The sequence below is a fragment of the Anas acuta genome, chromosome W (genome assembly GCF_963932015.1).
Source record: "Anas acuta chromosome W, bAnaAcu1.1, whole genome shotgun sequence".
NCBI lineage: Eukaryota > Metazoa > Chordata > Aves > Anseriformes > Anatidae > Anas > Anas acuta.
The window spans coordinates 19724748-19745428 of NC_089016.1; the positions used below are offsets into that span (position 1 = coordinate 19724748).

The 20681-nt window shown below is 47.9% G+C and overlaps 1 protein-coding gene across 13 annotated transcripts in view; it reads left to right on the forward strand.

The window, feature by feature from the left end:
• The window catches only part of CTIF (cap binding complex dependent translation initiation factor), a 168910-nt gene that overhangs the window by 19803 nt on the left and 128426 nt on the right, over positions 1-20681 (forward strand). For 9 of the 13 annotated variants that reach the window (XR_011090717.1, XR_011090719.1, XR_011090721.1 and 6 more), the window contains exons 2-3: positions 167-379; positions 7793-7876. Coding sequence is in view for 2 of the 13 variants with exons in the window: in XM_068665217.1 (XP_068521318.1) it covers positions 200-379; positions 7793-7876 (264 nt within the window). In the remaining 11 variants the exon portion in view is untranslated. Of the gene's footprint in view, positions 1-166; positions 380-7792; positions 7877-19661; positions 19800-20681 lie in introns of those variants that run through there. The other 4 variants (XR_011090720.1, XR_011090725.1, XR_011090723.1 and 1 more) reach the window with 2 other exon arrangements.

Here is a 20681-nt window from a genome sequence, read left to right on the forward strand (position 1 = left end):
CAAATGTTGTTGTGGCCCTTATGTGTAGGATCACAAGATGGGCCTCTTGCTCATGGAGGAAGAAGAGGGCTCATGAAGGAAGAAGGGGGCATCTGTGCTGGTGGGAGAGGCAGGTGCTGCTCAGCAGGTGACCAAGAACTCAATTTCCATCCTTTTTCCTTCTCAGGCACCCTCCGTTCCCACTGTCCCAGCTGCAGTGATGGAAAACTCGTCAGTGGCATCCGCCTCCTCAGAGGCAGGGAGCAGCCGCTCACAGGAGATCGAGGAGCTGGAGCGCTTCATTGACAGCTACGTGCTGGAGTACCAGGTGCAGGGGCTGCTGACCAACAAGATGGAGGGGGACAGGGAGAGTGAGAAGATGCAGTCCAACATCTTGCAGGTTGGTGAGGAGCATGGGCTGAGGAGGACTGCAGGGCTGGGCAATGCCAAAGCAGCTTTCCTAGTGTAGAAATGCAGTGAAATGCTGGATTTGGGGCAGCTTTCTGCTTCAGCCAGGTGTGAGCACTCCCCAGCTGTGTTTTGTATTTATCATGAAGTGGTCTCAGGGTGTGCCTTGAGGTTTTTTTTTTGGTTTCTCCAGGGTTCCTTTGTCAAGTGAAGGACACTGGTGAGAGGCTGCCCTGCACACAGGGGCCGGCAGGGTGCACATGTCTGGAAGCAATGGGTGCTGTTTGGATGACATCTCCACTCTGTCCCTTAGGAACGGGTGCATGTGAGTGGAGTCTGTCTCAAACAACGCATTGCTTCACCCACAAAATCCCACCAGCTTTAGGAAGAGCTGCGGAGACCCAGCAGGGAGTATCCAAATATTGAGAAGTGTTCCCACATCCCTACATGCCTGTGCTGCTTTTCTCTGTGTGCACAGGGATGTTAGTGAAGAGACAGAGATACTAAAGGCATTAAAAGCCCCATGTGCCCCCTAACACTGTGTCATGCCACTGCACATTTTAATATGTACAATAACCTGTTTGCTTGCTTCCTGAGTGTTGTGTCAGAGAAGCAAACTGCTCTGCTACAGAGGATGTGAATACCCAGCAAAGAGAGTGATCGCTTAGGGGAGATGAGATTTGGTGGTGTCATTAGGATCTAAAAAAACCCAAAACTTTAAAAATTGGCTTTTTGGCTCCCACACGAGGAGAAATTTAAACCTCCTGAACTGATGCTGTTGTCCTGAGGGAAATCCTCCGTATCGTGGAGCCAGCGCTCCTGGAGATGGGATGGCCAAATGGCATGGGACTCACGCAGCAGGGAGCTGAAGGACTCTGCTCTGTGCCCTTGGGTTTGTGAGGCTGCAGTGAACTCAGGTCCATGCAGTGGGGTGCTGGGCATGCTGCTCTCCTGCCATGCAGAATGGTAGAAGAACAGGTGCAGGCTATAAACTGTGTGTACACTGGGCCTGGGTAAGAAAGACTTGAAGCCAGGGTAGACTCTCCCTTGTTAGGGGACTTAGCTAATGAAGCAATACCCATTAACCCATTAGGCCTTGCCAGGGCTTTCCAGAAGGGACGGGAGGTGTTTAATAATGGATGGGGTGAGGAGTCCTGCAGGAGGGCTCAGTCCCTTCCCTTTGCCCAGGAGATGGGCAGCAATCCTCAATCACCGGCGCTGCGTGGGTAACAAGGTTCCCTCTGCCCCATGGCTGCAGGGGGGTCAGGGCACCTCTTCCCAAGCCGGGCTTGCTGTGGGATGTGCTTTATTTATTAGTATGTGTTGAGGGATTTTTGAAACAGCAAGGAGGCCATCACTTGCTGCAGCTGAGCAAACCAAGCTTCCAGGATGACTACGAGGAGTTACCATAATGATGTTCTTCTATCGCCCGATGGAGGAATTAAAAATATTGTTGCAAGCAGCTGGCACTTCCTTCAAGGACAAGATCTATGTGACTGCTAATCACAAGGGGGTTGTTTTCTTGCAGTTGTTTGTCTGAGTGCTTTCGACCAATAATCTTGTGTTAGAAGCTGTACGCCCCTGCTAGATTGCTATAAGAGTCAGGCTATTCGGGTAAAAAAGGGAGCATGATCTGACCATATTGGTGTGTGTCATGACTTCGGCCGTTCTTCCTGCGACAAATGGCGCCTGAACCGGGACCCGGGACATTGGTGATCAAGCCGGACCTCAAAACTTCTACGGGAGAACGGAGGAGTCAGTGAAGATGGGGCACGAGTAGCTCTGTGAGTCCAGAGTGGCGGGAGGTAGGAGATCGCTTATGGGATAAAGTCATCTCAAGTGGAAAGCTGGATAAAGAAGTGAGTGGGATGTGGCGGACAGTGATTAATGCGCTGTGTGGTATGAAAGCCGAGCAGCAGGAGGTGATGGCGGCAGCGCAAGCTCTAGCAGTACCGCCTGGGACTGACAGAACGCCTGGTGCAAAGCGCTGCCAGCCCTGCTGCCTGCCCTGCTGTCAGCTCTGGGCATCCGCCCGCCTGCCCCGCCGCCGGCTGCTGCGTTTCTCCGGTTTGAGCACCTACCTGCACGCATTGGGCGCTGCCATGTTCCGCCTGCTGTTGCGACCGGGCCTGCCGCCCCATGGGCCCCCGCTCGCCGCCGCCACCGCTGCTTTCCCCTCACCACCCCCCACCCTCGGGCTGCCCCCCCCACTCAGCCCGCCGGCCCCTCTGTTGGCGTTGCGGACCGCCGCCGGCAGCTTGGCCAAGGATGTGGGTGGATCCCCTGAAAAGGCAGCCACAGATCTCAGCAGTGAAAACAAGAAACTCAATAAATCCCAGGAGCTGAAAAAAGTTTTCAAAGAGTGTGGTGCTGTAGGGGTTTCATTCCATGTTGGAATTTCATTAGTATTTCTAGGAATCTTCTACCTGACTGTATCAATTGGAGTGGGAATGACCGTAATGTATTGCTGTTAGGACAATCAAGTACATCTTTGACCGGATTGTTTGTTTTGCCAAGGATAATTGATGCCGATTATAATGGACAAAAAAAAAAAAAAAGGACGCGGAACAGAGATGCGGTGAGACACAGGACGTGGAGAGACGCGGGACGCAGTATTGTATCAGGCTCGCAGCATGTGAGCAGGACCAGTGTGGGTGCCAAGCCAATTTGTGAAGGCTGCCTGTTGTGGTTTAACACGGCTGGCAGCTAAACACCACACAGCTGTTCTCTCACCCTCCCCCCTCCCTCTCTGGGATGGGGGAGAGAAATGGGAAAGTGAAGCCCGTGAATTGAGATAAAGACAGTTTATTAAGACAGGAAAATAATAATAACAATAATAATAACAATAATAATAACAATTATTATGATAATAGTACTACTACTAATAATAATGTGTACAAAGAAGTGATGCACAATGCAATTGCTCACCACCTGCTGACCAATGCCCAGCCTAACCCCGAGCAGTCCGGCCCCCTCCCCCCGGCTAGCCACCCCTATCTGTTGTTCAGCATGACGTCAGATGGTATGGAATACCCCTTTGGCCAGTTTGGGTCAGCTGTCCTAGGTCTGTCCCCTCCCAGCTCTTGCTGCACCCCCAGCCTGCCCACTGGCAAGATGGAGCAAGAAGCTGAGATGTCCTTGGCTTAGTATAAGCACTGCTCTGCAACAATTAAAACATCGGGGTGTTATCAGCACTCTTCTCATCCTAAGCCAAAACATAACACCCTACCAGCTACTAGGAGGAAAATTAGCTGTGTCCTAACTGAAACCAGGACACTTCCCAAGATGTCTCAAGGGAGGGGAAAGTTGTTGATGGTGATTGATTCTAATACTGCCAGCAGGGATTACGCTCATAACCAAGATCAAGCCTCAATGAAATCAACGAAATCTTTGGGTGACATGGGCTAATCAGACTGGTATGTCAGAATTTTGTCTGTCCATGGCATCGTCCACAGATCCGTTCAGGACTTGCCTCATAGGTATACCTGTGTATGACCCTTCTGAGTTTGGCCAATATGCTACCAACAATCACTGCAATGCCTCATCTGTAGCTGTGTGCTCAGTGAAATTGATAAATTCGCTTACTGTCTCATTGCCCTGGGATCCACAAGAGTTACAGTTACGTGGGTCTCAGAGGATTGGGAACACATCACAGAATTGGACTCAAACATGTTTTGTGTTCGGTAATTTACAGCAAAGATTAAATCCTTTCAAAAAACACAATCCAACAGGGTGGACAAATGTGACTTCAGAAGGGCCATACGGGTACAGAAATACAAATAACACCTGTGGTTACAATGACACTGCTAGGCAGGGTTTAGGGGCCTATGGCGCGGAGACAAGGGGTAACAACTATAGCGTTTGGAATAATCATACAGCTATGGCCTTACCTCCTGATGTTTTTCTGATTTGCGGGGATAGGGCCTGGCAAGGTATCCCTGCAAATGCTATCGGATGTCCATGTTACTTAGGTAAACTCATTGTATTTGCTCCTAGCTTGTCACAGTTGCCTAAGATCACCAGACATAAATGGGCATTGCTCACACCGGATTGCAATGATAATGTTGAATTGCTTGGTGTTGCAGCTAGAGCAGCACTGGCAATTTTCGTGCCAGGAGCAGCAGCTGTGGCTGCACTTAATAATTTGGAAAAATTGGTATGCTGGGCTGAGAAGCAAGCCCATGCCAGGACAGAGATACTTGAGGAGATGTTACCAGATCAAAATAGTCTGCGACATGCGCTCTTACAGGATCAAGCTGCTATTGACTTCTTGCTTTTGGCTCAGGGGCATGGGTGTGAGGACTTTGAGGGAATGTGCTATTTGAACCTTTTTGATCATAGTGAGTCAATTCACAAATCCATTACTTTCCTGAAAGAGCACATGAGAAAGATTCAATATGATATCAATCCTTTCGATCAATGGCTCACTGATTTGTTTGAAACGATGCCTAGATGGTTACTGGGATTAGTCAAAGAGGGATTAAGGATTCTGTTTGTTGTGGTGTCAATCATCATTGCATGTTGTATTGTAATAAATGTGGTTAAAAGGTTACTTGCAAAACTGTTACATCAGGCTTGGTTTGCTCAAAAAGAATAAGGGGGAATTGTTGAGGATTTTTTGAAACAAAAGCAAGGAGGCCATGGCTTGTTGCAGCTGAGCAAGCCAAGCTATCAGGATGACTATGAGGAGTTGCCATAACGATTTTCTTCTATCGCCCGACTGAGGAATTAAAAATATTGTTGCCAGCAGCTGGCTTCAAGGACAAGGTCTACGTGACTGCTAATCACAAGGGGGTTGTTTTCTTGCAGGTGGGGTTGTTTTCTTGTAGTTGTTTGTCTGAGTGCTTTTGACCAATAATCTTGTGTGAGATACTATCCACCCCTGTTAAGTTTGCTATAAGAATCAGGCTATTTGGGTAAAAAAGGGAGCATGATCTGACCATATTTGTGTGTGTCATGACTTCAGCCGTTCTTCCTACAAGTATGATGTATGGGCATGAAGAAATTACCTGTAAAGGGAACCTTCTAAAGAATAGGTTTTGCTGAAGAGAGGTCTTTTGTGAATTGATGATCAAATCCATTATAAGTGGGGAAAAATATATTTAAAAATCAGGTGATCCCAAGCACTTCAATGATGCATGTTTTTATTACCCCAGGCTGGAAAATGGCTGTGTTTGAAGTGATGCTTTGGAGGGGCATCAGGTCAAACAGGCAAGCACTGCTTTATTTAACGTGTCAAGTTGAAAAACACTATTGAATTAGAAATAAATTAATAGTCAAAGTTTTTTAACCACTTTGCAATTCAGAGGAGGTTTAACTCTGAACAGCAGGAAAATTCTCATCCTGATTTGCTCTTTCCTTTAAAGGAAAAGGTAAATGAAATCGGGAACTCACTTAAAAGCTATTACCCAGACTGAGCGTGAGATAGGAGCATGGTTGGTAAATGGGATTTGGTCTGCCCCTCTGTCCTGGAGTCTGCATCCTCAGGACAAAAGATGCTAATTCTCGTGAGGACCCATTTACAGTTTTTGCATTAAGATTCTTCCCTGGCTGTCACAACCAAATCCATCTTGTTTTTGTGGAAATGGGGCTTTGACTTTTCTCCATGTCCTGCCTGCATGAAAGGCACTGCATTTTTTTTATTTTTTTTTGTCAGTTCTAGGGATACTGCCTTTAAAGATAGTCAGATTTTATTTTAGAGGAAAAATAGTAACAGAAGATCTGAACGTTGAACCTTTTAATTAGACCACTTTTAAAGGCATCTCAAGTTAAGCAGCTAGATGTGTTTGTACCTCAGATGATGAGTATCTACTTGGAAATAGGATTTCTGTGTGGCTCCAGTGAAATTTCCCACCTGCCCAATACTCCAGACTTGTGTAAGAAATGAGCAGGAATCATTTATTTCTGTTTTTCTCTTCGTGATTGCTCCTTATCAAAGCAAGCCATAAACACACACGTATCCTGCCCCTTGCTGGAGTAACTGTGTTGGAGCCGGTGCGGGGTGCATTGGTTTGCCAGCCTGATTGAAGGCAGCAGGCTCCCTTTCAATGAGAGCTGGAGGAAAAAGGATGGCTTTATGGCTAAGGTGCTGGACTGAGACCAAGAAAACTGTTTTAACTGCAAGGCTCTTCTGGAGACTTAATATTTAACTTGGGGCAAGTTATTCAGTGTCTCCGCAGTGCACTTCCTCATGCCTGCGGTAACACTTCCTCTGCCGGAGAGGGGACCCGTCTGGTGCCACATCCTAAATAGCTGATCCCCATGCCCAGTGAGTCTGGCAGAAGGCTCTGACGTGCTGCCAGGAGCAGCACATGGGGGAAGCAGCCCATGAAAGGGGTAGTGCGAGGCAGAGGTGGGGTGTGACAGCCTGCTGGGCGCCTGGCATGGCCCTTCCAACACAGGGATCACTTTATGTGGCTTTTAGACTCCTTGTCCTATTCCATGGCTTCATCTGTGCCTGCCAAGAAGCTCTCAATTAGTTGCTGTTTGGAGGGAATCCTTTTTAAATTTTATTTATTTTCCATGATATGAGTACACCCGTGCAGCGACAGTCCCAGGATGAAAGACCTCAGAAATGGGAATGGTCAAAAAGGTTAGGTCTCAGCTGTGGCAGGGAAATCAAAATGACTTTAGGATTAAACAGTATCGTTTAAATAGTATTGTTCCTGTTTGTATAGAGAAAGTTGCTTTATTATTTGTTTTGACAATATGCTGTAGCTCATCTCTTCTTTGGGAGGTGGATATCAAATGGCCCCAAACTGAAATTCTTCGATGCATTGCTGCAGCTGTGGTATAATGTTTTAGCTGAACCTGCAGCACTATTTTCTGTTTCATTTAAAAATAAAAACATCACTTTTTTTTTTTTTTTTTTTTTTTACCCCCCCCAATCCTCTGTAAAGGTGCAGCTGAGGTAGGCTGGCTGCGTTGGCCCCAAGCCACCGAGTTTGGAGCCTGCAGGGAAAAGCAGAGGGTGTTTTTCTTGCAGAGCACCCTTTGGCTGCCCTCGGCATTGCGGCCAGTGTGCTGGGATGGTTCTCGCGGCTTTCAGTGATGACAGCTTCTCCTGGAGTTTCCTGCAATTGTTCATGAATCTTTCCTCTGCTTGCCATCCGTGGGTGGAGCATTTCCCAGCCAAAGCTTTTGAGATCATCCCTCGTGTAAAATGGAGCCCTGTTTCTCTGGAAAAAGAGATGGTGCCGCGGAGGGAAGGCTGGGGCTGCTCCTGGCAGAGCAAGGGGCATGAGTCACGCTGCCTTTTGCCAACAGTCCCTCCTAAAAACACGCTTACCCACAGTTGTACAGGGATGCCCTTGGCCCAGACGGTGTTTGCTGCATTATGTGGGCTGACAGCAGTTTCCCCTGTCCAGCTATTATTTTACACAATGCCTTTCTATCCCTTTTACAGTGGACGGCAGATTGTAGTGAGCAGCTTGATGACCGCTGTTCCCCATCCAGAGGGAAGGGCTCATCGTCTCCTGAACACAATCAGGTAGGGCTGTGTCTAGCTCTTCCTCCCCAAGCATTGCCTCTCTTCTTCTACTGTGTCTCCCAGTGCTAAGCCTGTCCGTGCTGCCAACTCAGCATCACAGTGCTTCCTCCTCTTGGAGGAGGAGGGAAGTGGGAAGATTTTATATAAATACTTTATTTGCATTCCCTTTGTGGGGCAAATAGGAAATTTTGATACATTTCTGAAAGCAATTCATTAAGTGAAAGGCTTTTGCTATGGTATGTATTGAGGGATCCAGCAGGGCTGTAGGACATGAAAGGCCTGGCAGCAGCTCCATCCCAGGCTCCACTCACAGAAAGGGCACTAACAAAAAACAGCTTCTCTGAGGGTTTGTCCCATTTCTCCAGACGGAGGGAGAGGGAAGGCTGAAACTCCTTCCTGGCAAGGCCCATCCCTCTCTGCTGTGGCTATCTCCTGTCATCACCAAGCAAAAGCCTGTGTTGTTGGCAGCAGGTGGGACTGCGATTTATTTTACTGCTGCTTTGTGTGAGTGTCTGTGTCCTGCCACACTTCCCAGGAACTTGTTGTGTGGTTGGGAGCCTTGGAGGCTCCTCCAGTTGATGCCCATGTCGTGTGCCTCCTGCGCGGTGAAGTGAGCACAGTGTTTAGGTCATACCATAGGCAACAGCTGAACTCTCCTGCACCCTCTGCTCTTGCCCTCTGGTGCCCTCCCTGAGGGGCTGCTGGTGGAGCAGGTGACTGGGTTGCCCTTTCCTGTTAAGCCAGCAGAAACAGCAGCACGTCTGTGGCAGGTGGAGATGGTGGGCTTCCATTCCAGGGTGCTGGTTGGAAAGGACTAGCCTTAGGAGCATCCCCAGGACGGTGCTCACAAGTTCACAGTGCGTGATATTGGGTGTCCTGCACTGTTTGGGAGTGTGGAGCTGTGAAGTGCTTTGCAGGCGTTGTATGCTCTTGTTGCTGAGCGTGGCACATCCTGCCAAGGGATATCTAGACCCAAGCCTTGCTAATAACAAAACCTTGAGAAGTTCCCACACCTCCACAAGATCAAAGCTAATCTCCTGTGAAACCTTGTCTCCGTGACTCAGCTTCTGAGTGCTGTGCTGCTGTCCTCCTGGGAGATGCTTCGTGCTGTGTGAGCTCAAGCTGGAGGCAGTGGACATCTCACCTGTTTGCACCTGGGGAGGTGTCTGACTGCTGTGCTGGGGTGGGATCGGAGAAGATCACCTTAAGCCCCGTAGGTCACTCTGTGTGGCTCACCTGAACCTCAGAGGCCCCTCTGGTGATGAGCACTTGGTCAACTGTATGAAGTCACAGCTGGAAAGCTGGAAAGGCTGCTACAGTGCCAAATGTGTATTATAGGCAGGAAAATTTGTGTGTCGTCACCTTGTTTTGGCAGGTAGGAGGCTAGCAGTGTGGCTAGCTGTTATGTGCCAGTCATCCTCAGGTGCAGTGAGCACCAAAATGTGATTTTCTAGGGTTTTTTTGGCCTTTGACTTGGCTTTCCCACTGGATTTTGTTGTGGCTGCCATACTGAGGAGCTGCTGGGATGAGTGACTACAGACAGACACAGCAGTTGTCTTTGTCTCAGTTCCAACAAAGAAAGAGAAGGCAAAAGGCAGGGAGTGACTTTGGGGCGCTGCCAGTGAAAACCAGGTTGGTGTAGCCCTGCCTCAGAGAAAAATAAATTAAATTTCCAAGTGAGGTGATGTGCTGGTTTCAGTTAGGACAGAGTTAATTTTCCTCCTAGTAGGTGGTAGGGTGGTATGTTTTGGCTTAGAATGAGAAGAGTGCTGATAACATGCTGATGTTTTAATTGCTGCAGAGCAGTGCTTACACCAAGCCAAGGATGCTTCAGCTTCTCGCTCTGTCCTCCCAGTGGGCAGGCTGGGGGTGCAGCAGGAGCTGGGAGGGGACAGACCCAGGACAGCTGACCCAAACTGGCCAAAGGGGTATTCCATCCCATCTGATGTCATGCTGAACAACAGATAGGGGTGGCTAGCTGGGGGGAGGGGGCCAGACTGCTTGGTGTTAAGCTGGGCATCGGTCATTGGGTGGTGAGCAATTGCATTGTGCATCACTTGTTTCGTACACATTATTATTAGTAGTACTATTATCATCATTATTGTTATTATTATTATTGTTATTATTATTTTCCTGTCTTAATAAACTGTCTTTATCTCAGCTCACGGGCTTCACTTTCCCGTTTCTCTCCCCCATCCCAGAGAGGGAGGGGGGAGGGTGAGCGAATGGCTGTGTGGTGTTTAGCTGCCGGCCGGGTTAAACCACAACAGTCCTTTTTGGCGCCCAACGTGGGGCTTGAAGGGTTGAGATAATGACAGATCTGACCAGAGTGTGTTAAACTAAAATTGGTATAAGTATTAGAGTATATGGCTTATGATAGGATGAAATTTCTGGTCATGACTCCAACCTGGTATTTGTAGTCAGCACTGTCGTCGACTCTATACTTTGGAAACCATATCTAGGAAACTATTAACAATTACTCCTATTGCCTTTTTTCGTCAGGGAGCCAATCTGCGGAGGGGAAAGGGGAAGATATTTTTTCTTACTTGTTCACTCTCCCTTTCTCCTTCACCTCCCTCTTATCCTCCGAGCTTCTTGCAATAGTTCTCCAAAATATTGAATATCCTTGGGATACTCAGACCAGCATGGTCTTGTTGTTATGTCTCCTAAATGCGCTTCAGGTTTTGTTTAAGGTTAAACAACTACTTAGGAATCTCATCCAGAGATCTGTCTTGAGGCAGGATAGTTGTGAGTGGCAGGGACTGCGGGAGGATATGGGCAGGTTTCTAGAGCAGTGGGCACCTCCAGTGTTTTGGAAATTCACCTCTGAACAAATGCAAAATCCTAAAAAACTGGTAGAGTGCTTGAAAAAAAGGGTGTAATGACTCTGACAGTTCCAAAGTGACACAAATCACTGTAACGTGCTGGGGTCTGGCCCATGCCTATCGGGCTGTAACTGATGCTACTGTCAACCGAGCGACAGACCCTGCGGCCACTCCAAGTCCTGTGACAGACCCAACAGCCACTCCAACCCCTATGATGGACTCTGCAGCCGCTCCAGCTCCTCTGTCTGGGTCAGAGAAATGAGCTGTAGCAGTGCAAGTTGCCCCTGTAGAGAAGGTGAAAAAATGGTATAGAGATTCAGGTCGTTTAGAACGCAGAGAGTCTTCTGTTAAGTCTAGGTATAGAGAAGACGAGGCTGGGACATCAGGGATTCAGGAGGAGGAAGATGAGGATGCCGAAAAATCAACAATAACTACCCGAAACCTATACCAGCGTGAGCTACAAGTTGTGCGAAAAGATTTTGGTCGCTGCATACGTGAGCAGCTTGTCACCTGGCTGCTCTGGTGCTGGGACACCAGAGCCAATTGTGTGGAATTAGAGGGCAGGGAAGCCAGGCGGCTGGAATCCCTTGCTAGGGACACAAGAATCGACAAAGCAATTGCAGATGGAGCACAATCTCACAGCCTCTGGAGGTGTCACCTGTCAGCTGTGAGGGAAAGGTATCCCTTCAAGGAAGAACTTTTATGTCTACCAGGCAAGTGGACCACTATGGAGAAGGGAATCCAGTACCTGAGGGAATTAGCCGTACGGGAAGTGATTTATCAGGATCCAGACCTCAGACAAACATCCAAAGATCCAGATGAAGTCAAGTGTACACGACCCATGTGGCGGAAGTTTGTACGGACTGCACCATCATCATATGCCAGCTCATTGGCAATAATGGCCTGGAAAGAGGATGAGGAACCCACAGTGGCTAAACAACTCCAGCAGTACTAAGAAAGTCTCTCCTCGTCCTTACAGGCCTGTGTCTCGGCTGTGGAGAAACTTTCTGAAGAGTTCCACCAACTTAAAGAGAATCTATCTTCCTCCCCACCTGAACAAACCAGTGTCCACCAACTAAAAGAGAATACTTTGGAGAAACTTTCTGAAAAGGTTCACCAACTTGAAGAGAGATTATTTTCCTCCCCACCTGTACAAACCAGTGTCTCAGCTATCAGGGGTAGGCGTTCATTCACACAAGGAAGACGATATGGTGGATACTCACCCCGTGCTACCCTGTGGTTTTACTTACGAGACCATGGAGAGGACATGAGAAAATGGGATGGAAAATCTACCGTGACCCTAGAGGCACAGGTACGTGAGTTGCAAAAGAAAACAATCGGAAAAAAGGGCCAGTCACAATATGGTGCTTTTGCCACTCATTCCCAGTCAGACTCACTTCAGCATCCAATACAGTTAACTGCTGAGATCCCCCTGTCACTCCATAAATACAGATGGGCTCTGGCCCTTTATAGCTTGATGGCATTACAGTACATTGTGCACCGCTGTCTACTAAAGCCTTATACTTCTGTGCGTCTGATGTGCCAGGCCACTGAATCCACACAGTCCAATAAACTCGATTGTCCTTTCCTCCCCCTGGCTGGAGGCAGGGCCCCCCTAATCCTGGTCAGAATCTTCTTCGTTTCTGCGTTTGAAGGGCTGTGTGCTGGAAGTTGGAGCAGCAAGACGCACAGACGCACAATGTACTGTAATGCCATCAAGCTATAAAGGGCCAGAGCCCATCTGTATTTGTGGAGTGACAGGGGGATCTCAGCAGTTAACTGTATTGGATGCTGAAGTGAGTCTGACTGGGAATGAGTGGCAAAAGCACCATATTGTGACTGGCCCGGATGCTCCGTGCATCCTTGCATTGACTATCTCAGGAGAGGATATTTAAAGGACCCAAAAGGGTTCCAGTGGGCTTTTGGCATAGCTGCCTTAGAGACAGAGGACATTAAACAGTTGTCTACCTTGCCTGGTCTCTCAGAGGACCCCTCTGTTGTGGGGTTGCTGAGGGTCGAAGAACAGCAGGTGCCAATCGCTACCACAACTGTGCACCGGCGGCAATATCGCACCAACCGAGACTCCCTGATTTCCATCCATAAGCTAGTTCGTCAATTGGAGAGCCAAGGAGTGATCAGCAAGACTCATTCACCTTTTAACAGTCCCATATGGCCAGTGCGAAAGTCTAATGGCGAGTGGAGACTAACAGTGGACTATCGTGGCCTGAACGAAGTCACGCCACCACTGAGTGCTGAAGTGCCGGACATGCTGGAACTCCAGTACGAACTGGAATCGAAGGCAGCCAAGTGATACGCCACAATTGATATCGCTAATGCATTTTTCTCCATCCCTCTAGCAGCAGAGTGCAGGCCACAATTTGCCTTCACTTGGAGGGGTCTCCAGTACACCTGGAATCGGCTGCCCCAGGGGTGGAAACACAGCCCTACCATTTGCCATGGACTGATCCAGTCTGCGCTAGAGCAGGGGGAAGCTCCTGAACACCTGCAGTACATCGATGACATTATTGTGTGGGGTGACACAGCAGAGGAAGTTTTCAAGAAAAGAAAGAAAATAGTCCAAATCCTTCTGAATGCTGGTTTTGCCATAAAACAAAATAAAGTCAAAGGACCTGCACGAGAGATCCAGTTTTTAGGAATAAAATGGAAAATGGACGCCGTTAAATCCCAATGGATGTGATCAACAAAATAACAGCTATGTCTCCACCAACTAGCAAAAAAGAAACACAGACTTTCCTAGGTGTTGTGGGGTTTTGGAGAATGCACATCCCAAATTACAGTCTGATTGTAAACCCGCTCTACCAAGTAACCCGTAAGAAGAATGATTTTGAATGGGGCCCTGAGCAACGACAAGCCTTTGAACAAATCAAGCAGGAAATAGTCCATGCAGTAGCCCTTGGGCCAGTCCGAACAGGACCAGATGTAAAGAATGTGCTCTACACTGCAGCCGGGGAGAACGGCCCCACCTGGAGCCTCTGGCAGAAAGAACCTGAGGAAATTCAAGGTTTTGGAGTCGGGGATACAGAGGATCTGAGGCCCGGTACACTCCAACCGAAAAGGAGATATTGGCAGCATATTGTTATAAATGGCTCAGGATTCAAATTAGGATTAAATAAAAAAATAGGATTTATTAAAAGAATATAAAGGAATAGAGGTAAGCAAACAGCGCTGGGTGCACCGGGAGTCTCTGCTCCACCAGGACGCACACCAGTTACATCAAGCAGCTGATTTTTATGCACCTAGACTAATACATATTCATTACTACTTCTAAAAAAATAGATTATTATAATTAGCTTCCGGGGTCCAGTTCCTCCTACTGGAGCATGCGCATCAGTCTCCTCTGGGGGTCTCTAGGGGTCTTTCATGCTGAAGGCTCGTAGTCTTCCTCTCACCCTTTGTACTTACTCGGCACTATTCCAAGTTTATGGAACACTTTCTGCAGTTCTTGTCTCCCAACCGTCCTTCAGCTTCTTTTTTCTTCCTCTTAATCTCTTGGCCCCCCTGGCCAGATACCAAGGATCCTCATAGTATCCCATAACAGTCACTAGTTGTTATCAGTTGTTCTAAAACTCCCAGACATCAAACACAAACAGCTTTCTTATTTGACGCTTCACGAGTAATTAAAACATTCTTCCCCAGCCATTCACAGACACATCTATAGCAGTGTTAAGTTAATCTCGAAGAAGACAGGAAAAAAGGCCGTAACTGTTAGAAATAGAAGTCCAGAATAACAAAAGCAAACAGGTTCATAAATTTAAGGAGTGTTTTCTGAAGACGTGATAAATTGACTAGAATGAGGGGGAGACTGGGACACACTGCATCTGTGGTTCAAGAACTAAATTGCCAGTGCAGGGCCCAGAGGCAGACAGGATTCAAACAGAATTATTCTTTATGGACACGAATTTATGGACACGAATTTATGGACACGAATTGGAATTGTTAAAACATTCCTCACAATATGAAGGAGTTCGATCTGCTTCAGAAGTGGTCGGTACTGAAGTGCAGCTTCTCCTGGCACCCCGACTGCCGGTACTAGGCTTGATGTTCAAAGGAAGGGTCCCCTCTACACATCATGCAGCTGATGCTACCTGGAGCAAGTGGGTTGCACTGATTACTCAGCAGGCTCGAATAGGAAACCCCAGTCGCCCAGGAATCTTGGAAGTGATTATGGACTGGACAGAAGGCAAATCTGAAGGTGACTCGAGTCAGTTTGCAGAAGTGAAGGCCATTCAGCTGGCTGTAGACATTGCTGAACGAGATAGGTGGCCAGTTCTCTATCTCTACACTGATTCATAGATGGTAGCAAATGCCCTGTGGGGATGGTTACAGCAATGGAAGCAAAACAACTGGCAGCGCAGGGGCAAACCCATCTGGGCTGCTGCATTGTGGCAAGATATTGCTGCTCGGGTAGAGAACCTGGCTGTAAAGGTACGCCACGTAGATGCTCATGTGCCCAAGAATCGGGCTACTGAAGAACATCAGAACAACCAGCAGGTGGATCAGGCTGATTGAAGTAGCTCAGGTGGACCTGGATTGGCAGCATAAAGGTGAATTATTTATAGCCCGATGGGCCCATGACACCTCAGGCCATCAAGGTAGAGATGCAACATACAGGTGGGCTCGTGATCGAGGGGTGGACCTGACCATGGACGCTATAGCACAGGTTATTCATGACTGTGAAACGTGCTGCAATCAATCAAGCCAAACGGTCAAAGCCTCTTTGGTATGGAGGACGATGGCTGAAATATAAATATGGGGAGCCCTGGCAGATTGATTACATCACACTCCCTCAAACCCGCAACGGCAAGCGCCATGTGCTCACAATGCTGTAAGCTACCACCGGATGGCTGGAAACATATCCTGTGCCCCATGCCACCGCCCGGAACACCATCCTGGGCCTTGAAAAGCAAGTCCTATGGCGCCATGGCACCCCAGAAAGAATAGAGTCAGACAATGGGACTCATTTCCAAAACAACCTTATAGACACTTGGGCCAAAGAACATGGTATTGAGTGGGTGTATCACATCCCCTATCATGCACCAGCCTCCGGGAAAGATGAACGATACAATGGACTGTTAAATACTACATTGAAAGCAATGGGCGCTGGGACATTCAAAAACTGGGATACACATTTGTCAGGGGCCACCTGGTTAGTCAATACTAGGGGATCTGCCAACCGAGCAGGACCTGCCCAATCAAACCTGTTACGTACTGTAGATGGGGATAAAGTTCCTGTAGTGCATGTAAGAAATATGCTGGGTAAAACAGTCTGGGCTACTCCTGCCTCATGAAAAGGCAAAGGCATTCGTGGAATTGCTTTTACTCAGGGATCTGGATGCACTTAGTGGGTAATGCAAAAGAACGGAGAGGTCCGGTGTGTACCTCAAGGAGATTTAATACTGGGTGAGAATAGCCCATGAATTGAATTGTATCATGTTAATTATTATATAATACTGTATGTCATCACTACCATGATTACGATATACCCTAGATGAAAATGGTGATTAATTAGAATGTATGGGAAAGAGCGTAACCTGAGCGTGACGTAAATGGTATGGAATAAGGGGTGGCTAGATGTCCTGGTTTCAGTTAGGACAGAGTTAATTTTCTTCCTAGTAGCTGGTAGAATGCTATGTATTGGCTTAGGATGAGAAGAGTGCTGATAACATGCTGATGTTTTAATTGTTGCAGAGCAGTGCTTATACCAAGCCAAGGACCTTTCAGCTTCTTGCTCTGTCCTGACAGTGGGCAGGCTGGGGGTGCAAGAAGAGCTGGGAGGAGGGCTGGACTGCTTGGGGTTAGGCTAGGCATTGGTCAGCGGGTGGTGAGCAATTGCATTGTGCATCACTTGTTTGTACACATTATTATTAGTAGTACTATTATCATCATTATTGTTATTATTATTATTGTTATTATTATTTTCCTGTCTTAATAAACTGTCTTTATCTCAGCTCACGGGCTTCACTTTCCCATTTCTCTCCCCCATCCCAGAGAGGGAGGGGGGAGGGTGAGCGAATGGCTGTATGGTGTTTAGCTGCCGGCCGGGTTAAACCACTACAGGTGACCAGCACACAATCAAAGAGCAGCCCTGAGAAAACCTGTCTCGTAATCGTTATCTGTCTGTGACTGCTGGCTGATACTCCCTCTGTATGGTGAGTACGGCCATGCTTGGTTCTGGTCTGAGAGGAGGACTGCTGAGAGAGGAATCATTTAGCTGATGTATAGGTGTAACTTTCTCTGGGACTTGTGTTTGGGATCTGCCTTGTGAGTCAGCAGCACCCCTTAAAAGGGAATAGCCATGTATTGTTTGGTGATTGATTTCTGCTCTCCATGCTCTTCAGGTTTTGCCACATCCATGTTCATCTGGGACATATGTATACTGAGAATATATTGGAGGGAGAGGTCACCGTGACCTTTGGGTCTGTGTGCTTTCCATTCCCATCTGCGATTGACTGCTGGTGGAAACAAGATATAAGGCTAGATGGACCTTTGCTCTGTCATTTCCTATATATTTATGGTATTTCTTCTGGCAGACTGGTTCCACTTTTCAGCTGTACAAGCTCAGTAGCTGCTTTAAGGGTGAACTTCATTGTCCAAAACATTTGTGTCATGGCAGCGCATCAGTGGTGTGTGGAGAAAGAAGGGAGAAGAATAAGCCAGAAACCCCCAAGGTTCAGCATCTCCACCCAAGGCAAGACCTTGCATGCTCCTGGCCTGTGGTGCTGCTCAGTTCAGGCTGTCAGCATCCTGCTGCAGGCTGGGGTCGGGCTAGGTGTGCTCTGCAAAAACAGGTTAATTGCAGAGGGGGCTGCAATGAGCGCAGCTCACACCAGGAGGGAACTAAGGGGCTGTATCTGTGTTTGCCTACAGCATGCTGTCCTTGGCTGGTGGTAAAGGACCAAAAATGGAGGATTTCTACCGTAGTGCTAATTTTCTGCCCCTCTGAACATCAAATTATTTTAGAGATATTCTGAAGCAACTCGTGCTGTTAGGCTGCTGTCTCAGACTGGAAGGTTTTGGGGCGGGGGAGCCTGTGGGGTACACATAGCTTTAGGGCCACTCCTTGGTGCCCTGCTTGGCCATCAGAAGGGCTAGGAGTGAAATGCTTCTCACCTTTGCTGCCTGCTTCAGAAGAACTGGTGCTGCTTACAGAGAATGGAGGAAGGCATCCTCAAGGTTTGGTGTCACCGGTGGCTTGGGTTGGAGGACGTCTTATCACCCTGGGTCAAAATTTGTGTCAAACAGGTAGAGTGGGAGGAGAGGACAGCCGGCTTTCCCTCGGTGCTTGTGCTGTGCAGGTCTGTGTCCTCTGCTCCCTCCCTTGCATGCCTTGTGTACAGACCCCTGCCATATCCCTACACGTCCCTGTAGGGCAAAGGACAGCAGGGCTGGGCAGCACTCACACCTACCCTACTCTGCCAGTCAGCCCATTGCCCTTCAGCACAGATGCCAGCTGGGGTTTACCCACTGAAGGGAGAGCTTCCCATGCTCTAGTTCTGTGAAATTTGCAGTAGCTGAGTTATCTCTGAGGTCTCTGTTCTTCTTCCAAATCTGGCTGAAGAGACCAACAAGCGCCGAAGCCCTTGGCAGGGAAGGGGTGGTGTGAGCTATTTCCTGCAAGGCTCAGGCAGGGCTTGCTGCTGGGTTTCTGTGGCCTGACCAAAGTTCTCGGTGCCATCCTGAGTGCTACCAGTGCTCCATCTCGTTTCCATCCACATGAGCAAAAAAGCTATCTTACACATTATCCTTGGCTAACATGTCTTATGATGTTGTCCAGAGGAGCACAAGTAAACACACAAACCGGGCACTTTCCTGGGGAGTCCAGGAAGATCTTGTAGGCTTGATCTCCTGCGCCTAACACATCAGGAGCCCTGGGCCCTTTGGTCCTGTGTTGTGGCACAGGTGTAGGCAAAACTTTATTTTTCCTGCTGGGAGGAGCTCCGAGTGTCTGCTGTGCCTTCACCAAAGCAGTGAGCAGGTTACCATACCTTGTGAGGTAATGTGCCTGGGGGAAGGAGGACGGAGCAGAGGATGCTAATGGATTTGCACCAGCATAGGGCTTCCTGGGGGAGAGGCTGCAGCTGCAGTGTGCTTGGGAGCCTGGATTTTTGGGCTTGAGCTCCCGAAGTGCCTGTGCTGAGGTCTCTGGTTCACCCAGCTCAGCTGTGGTGCAGAGGACTCGCATAGCAGAGGGCAGTAGAGCATGTGGCTGTGACCACTACCCCCAGCATCTCCTTATCAGATATCAAGCAATTGAGAAACACTCCACCTCAAGGCAAATTCCTTGGAAAATGAATTGTTTCCTTATCTCTGTTGGTGTAACTACTTGTTTTTTTCTATGTGGTTGTTTTTTCTGCGTGGTATTTTTATAAGGATGAAGTTTCTGTTCTTTTAGTTTGTTTTTGTTTTATACCTTTATGCAATGCATTGAGAATAAAGAAGCTAGAAATTTGTTCCAACTAAAAGATTTGCAGTGTATTTTATAGCTTTTTCTTAAAAGCTGTGTTTAAACATATTAAAATCATTATTTCTATTATAAATACTTATTTTTCCTATAGAAAAATTGGAATGGATGTTCGTTCCTGAATAGGTCTAGAAGAGCAGGGAGATGTTGTCTGAAATACTTGGAGTCCAATGACAAAATTCTGCCCAACTGGAAGATTTAGCTGTAGCACAACTGCTGGGTGGCATCTCAGACCTGGAACTTGAAACTCTTATGTCATGAGAAGTCCCTTTCCTGTGGCCTGCCTTAGGCTGAGAGTACTGTACATTGAATGTAGGGAATTTTGTGTAAATTGTAACAGGAATCCCTCCAGGAATGCACCGTTGTCTTCAGACCACTTAAAGCTCGTGGCATTGCCAGCAGAGTGAACTTTGCCCATCCTTATCTCCACATGGGAGGTTGCTGCGTTTCCATTTATTGCCTGCTTATCAGGAAAAGCTATCCCCCCCTTTTTTTCCTGCAAATGAGATTTTCAAACTCACACTGAAGCACCAGAAAGAAATAACTCTTGATCTGGCAGAGGGATTGGGATTAATTAGTTCATGCCTCAAAGAGCTGCAAAGGTGAAAACTGCAGTGTAAGTGAAACATATGATTAATGCTAATTAAAATGTAAATGTTAAATTTAAAAGCGAGCTTCCAAAGGAGGGTGTCTGGCAGTGCTGATGTGCAGAAGCCTCGCTGTTCCCAAGGGGGTGCAGAACTTGGCCAGAGGGATTTGCATGGATGAAAGCAGCCGCTGGGAATCGCTCTCTGGAGAGGGCAATGTTTGCCTCCAGGCCCCAGAGCTTGGCACAGAGGTCCCCTCTCCTGGCAGTGAGTGCAGACCTAGTAAGGTAGCTGGGGCCCAGGGAAGAGCTGGGAACAGGAGTTCAAGGGCCTTTGGGGTGTGGGAAGAGATAAGGAGAATCTTGCTCTTCTGGAGATGCATGGCAAGGAATAATGGGGCTAGATTTGGGAGGGTTGGATTGGCAGGAGACAAAGACAAGGGAGGGAATTCTGTGCTGTTACAGCCATTTCTTGAGGTTTTGTCAGAACTGCAGGTAAATTTCCTCATGCACCTTGCTGTGTTAGTTTAACAAAAACGTATGGAGATGACTTGGTGGCCATGCTGCTGGCTGGAGGGTGAGCAGTATGGCATCTCGCCATGCAGCAGGAGGGTTTTGCTGTGCCTGGTGATGCTGGTGGAGGGTTTTTGCTGCTCAGTGGTTGGTTTTTAAGGAAAGATCTTTACCTGCATGCTCCTCCAGCATCACCTGTGAGGTTTGGTGTGAGCTTCTCTGCTCGCATAGAAAAGAGGTCTGCAGAGAGGGCTCATTTCAGCACAGAAAACTATTAGACAACACAAAGCTGCTGGAAGTGCGTGGGAGAGTTGCTGGTGGAGGAGCTTTTGCTTTGGTAGCAGTAGAGAGCTGTTCAGCTTTGGCAATTAGTCAGAAATTCAGGTAAAATTCTGATCT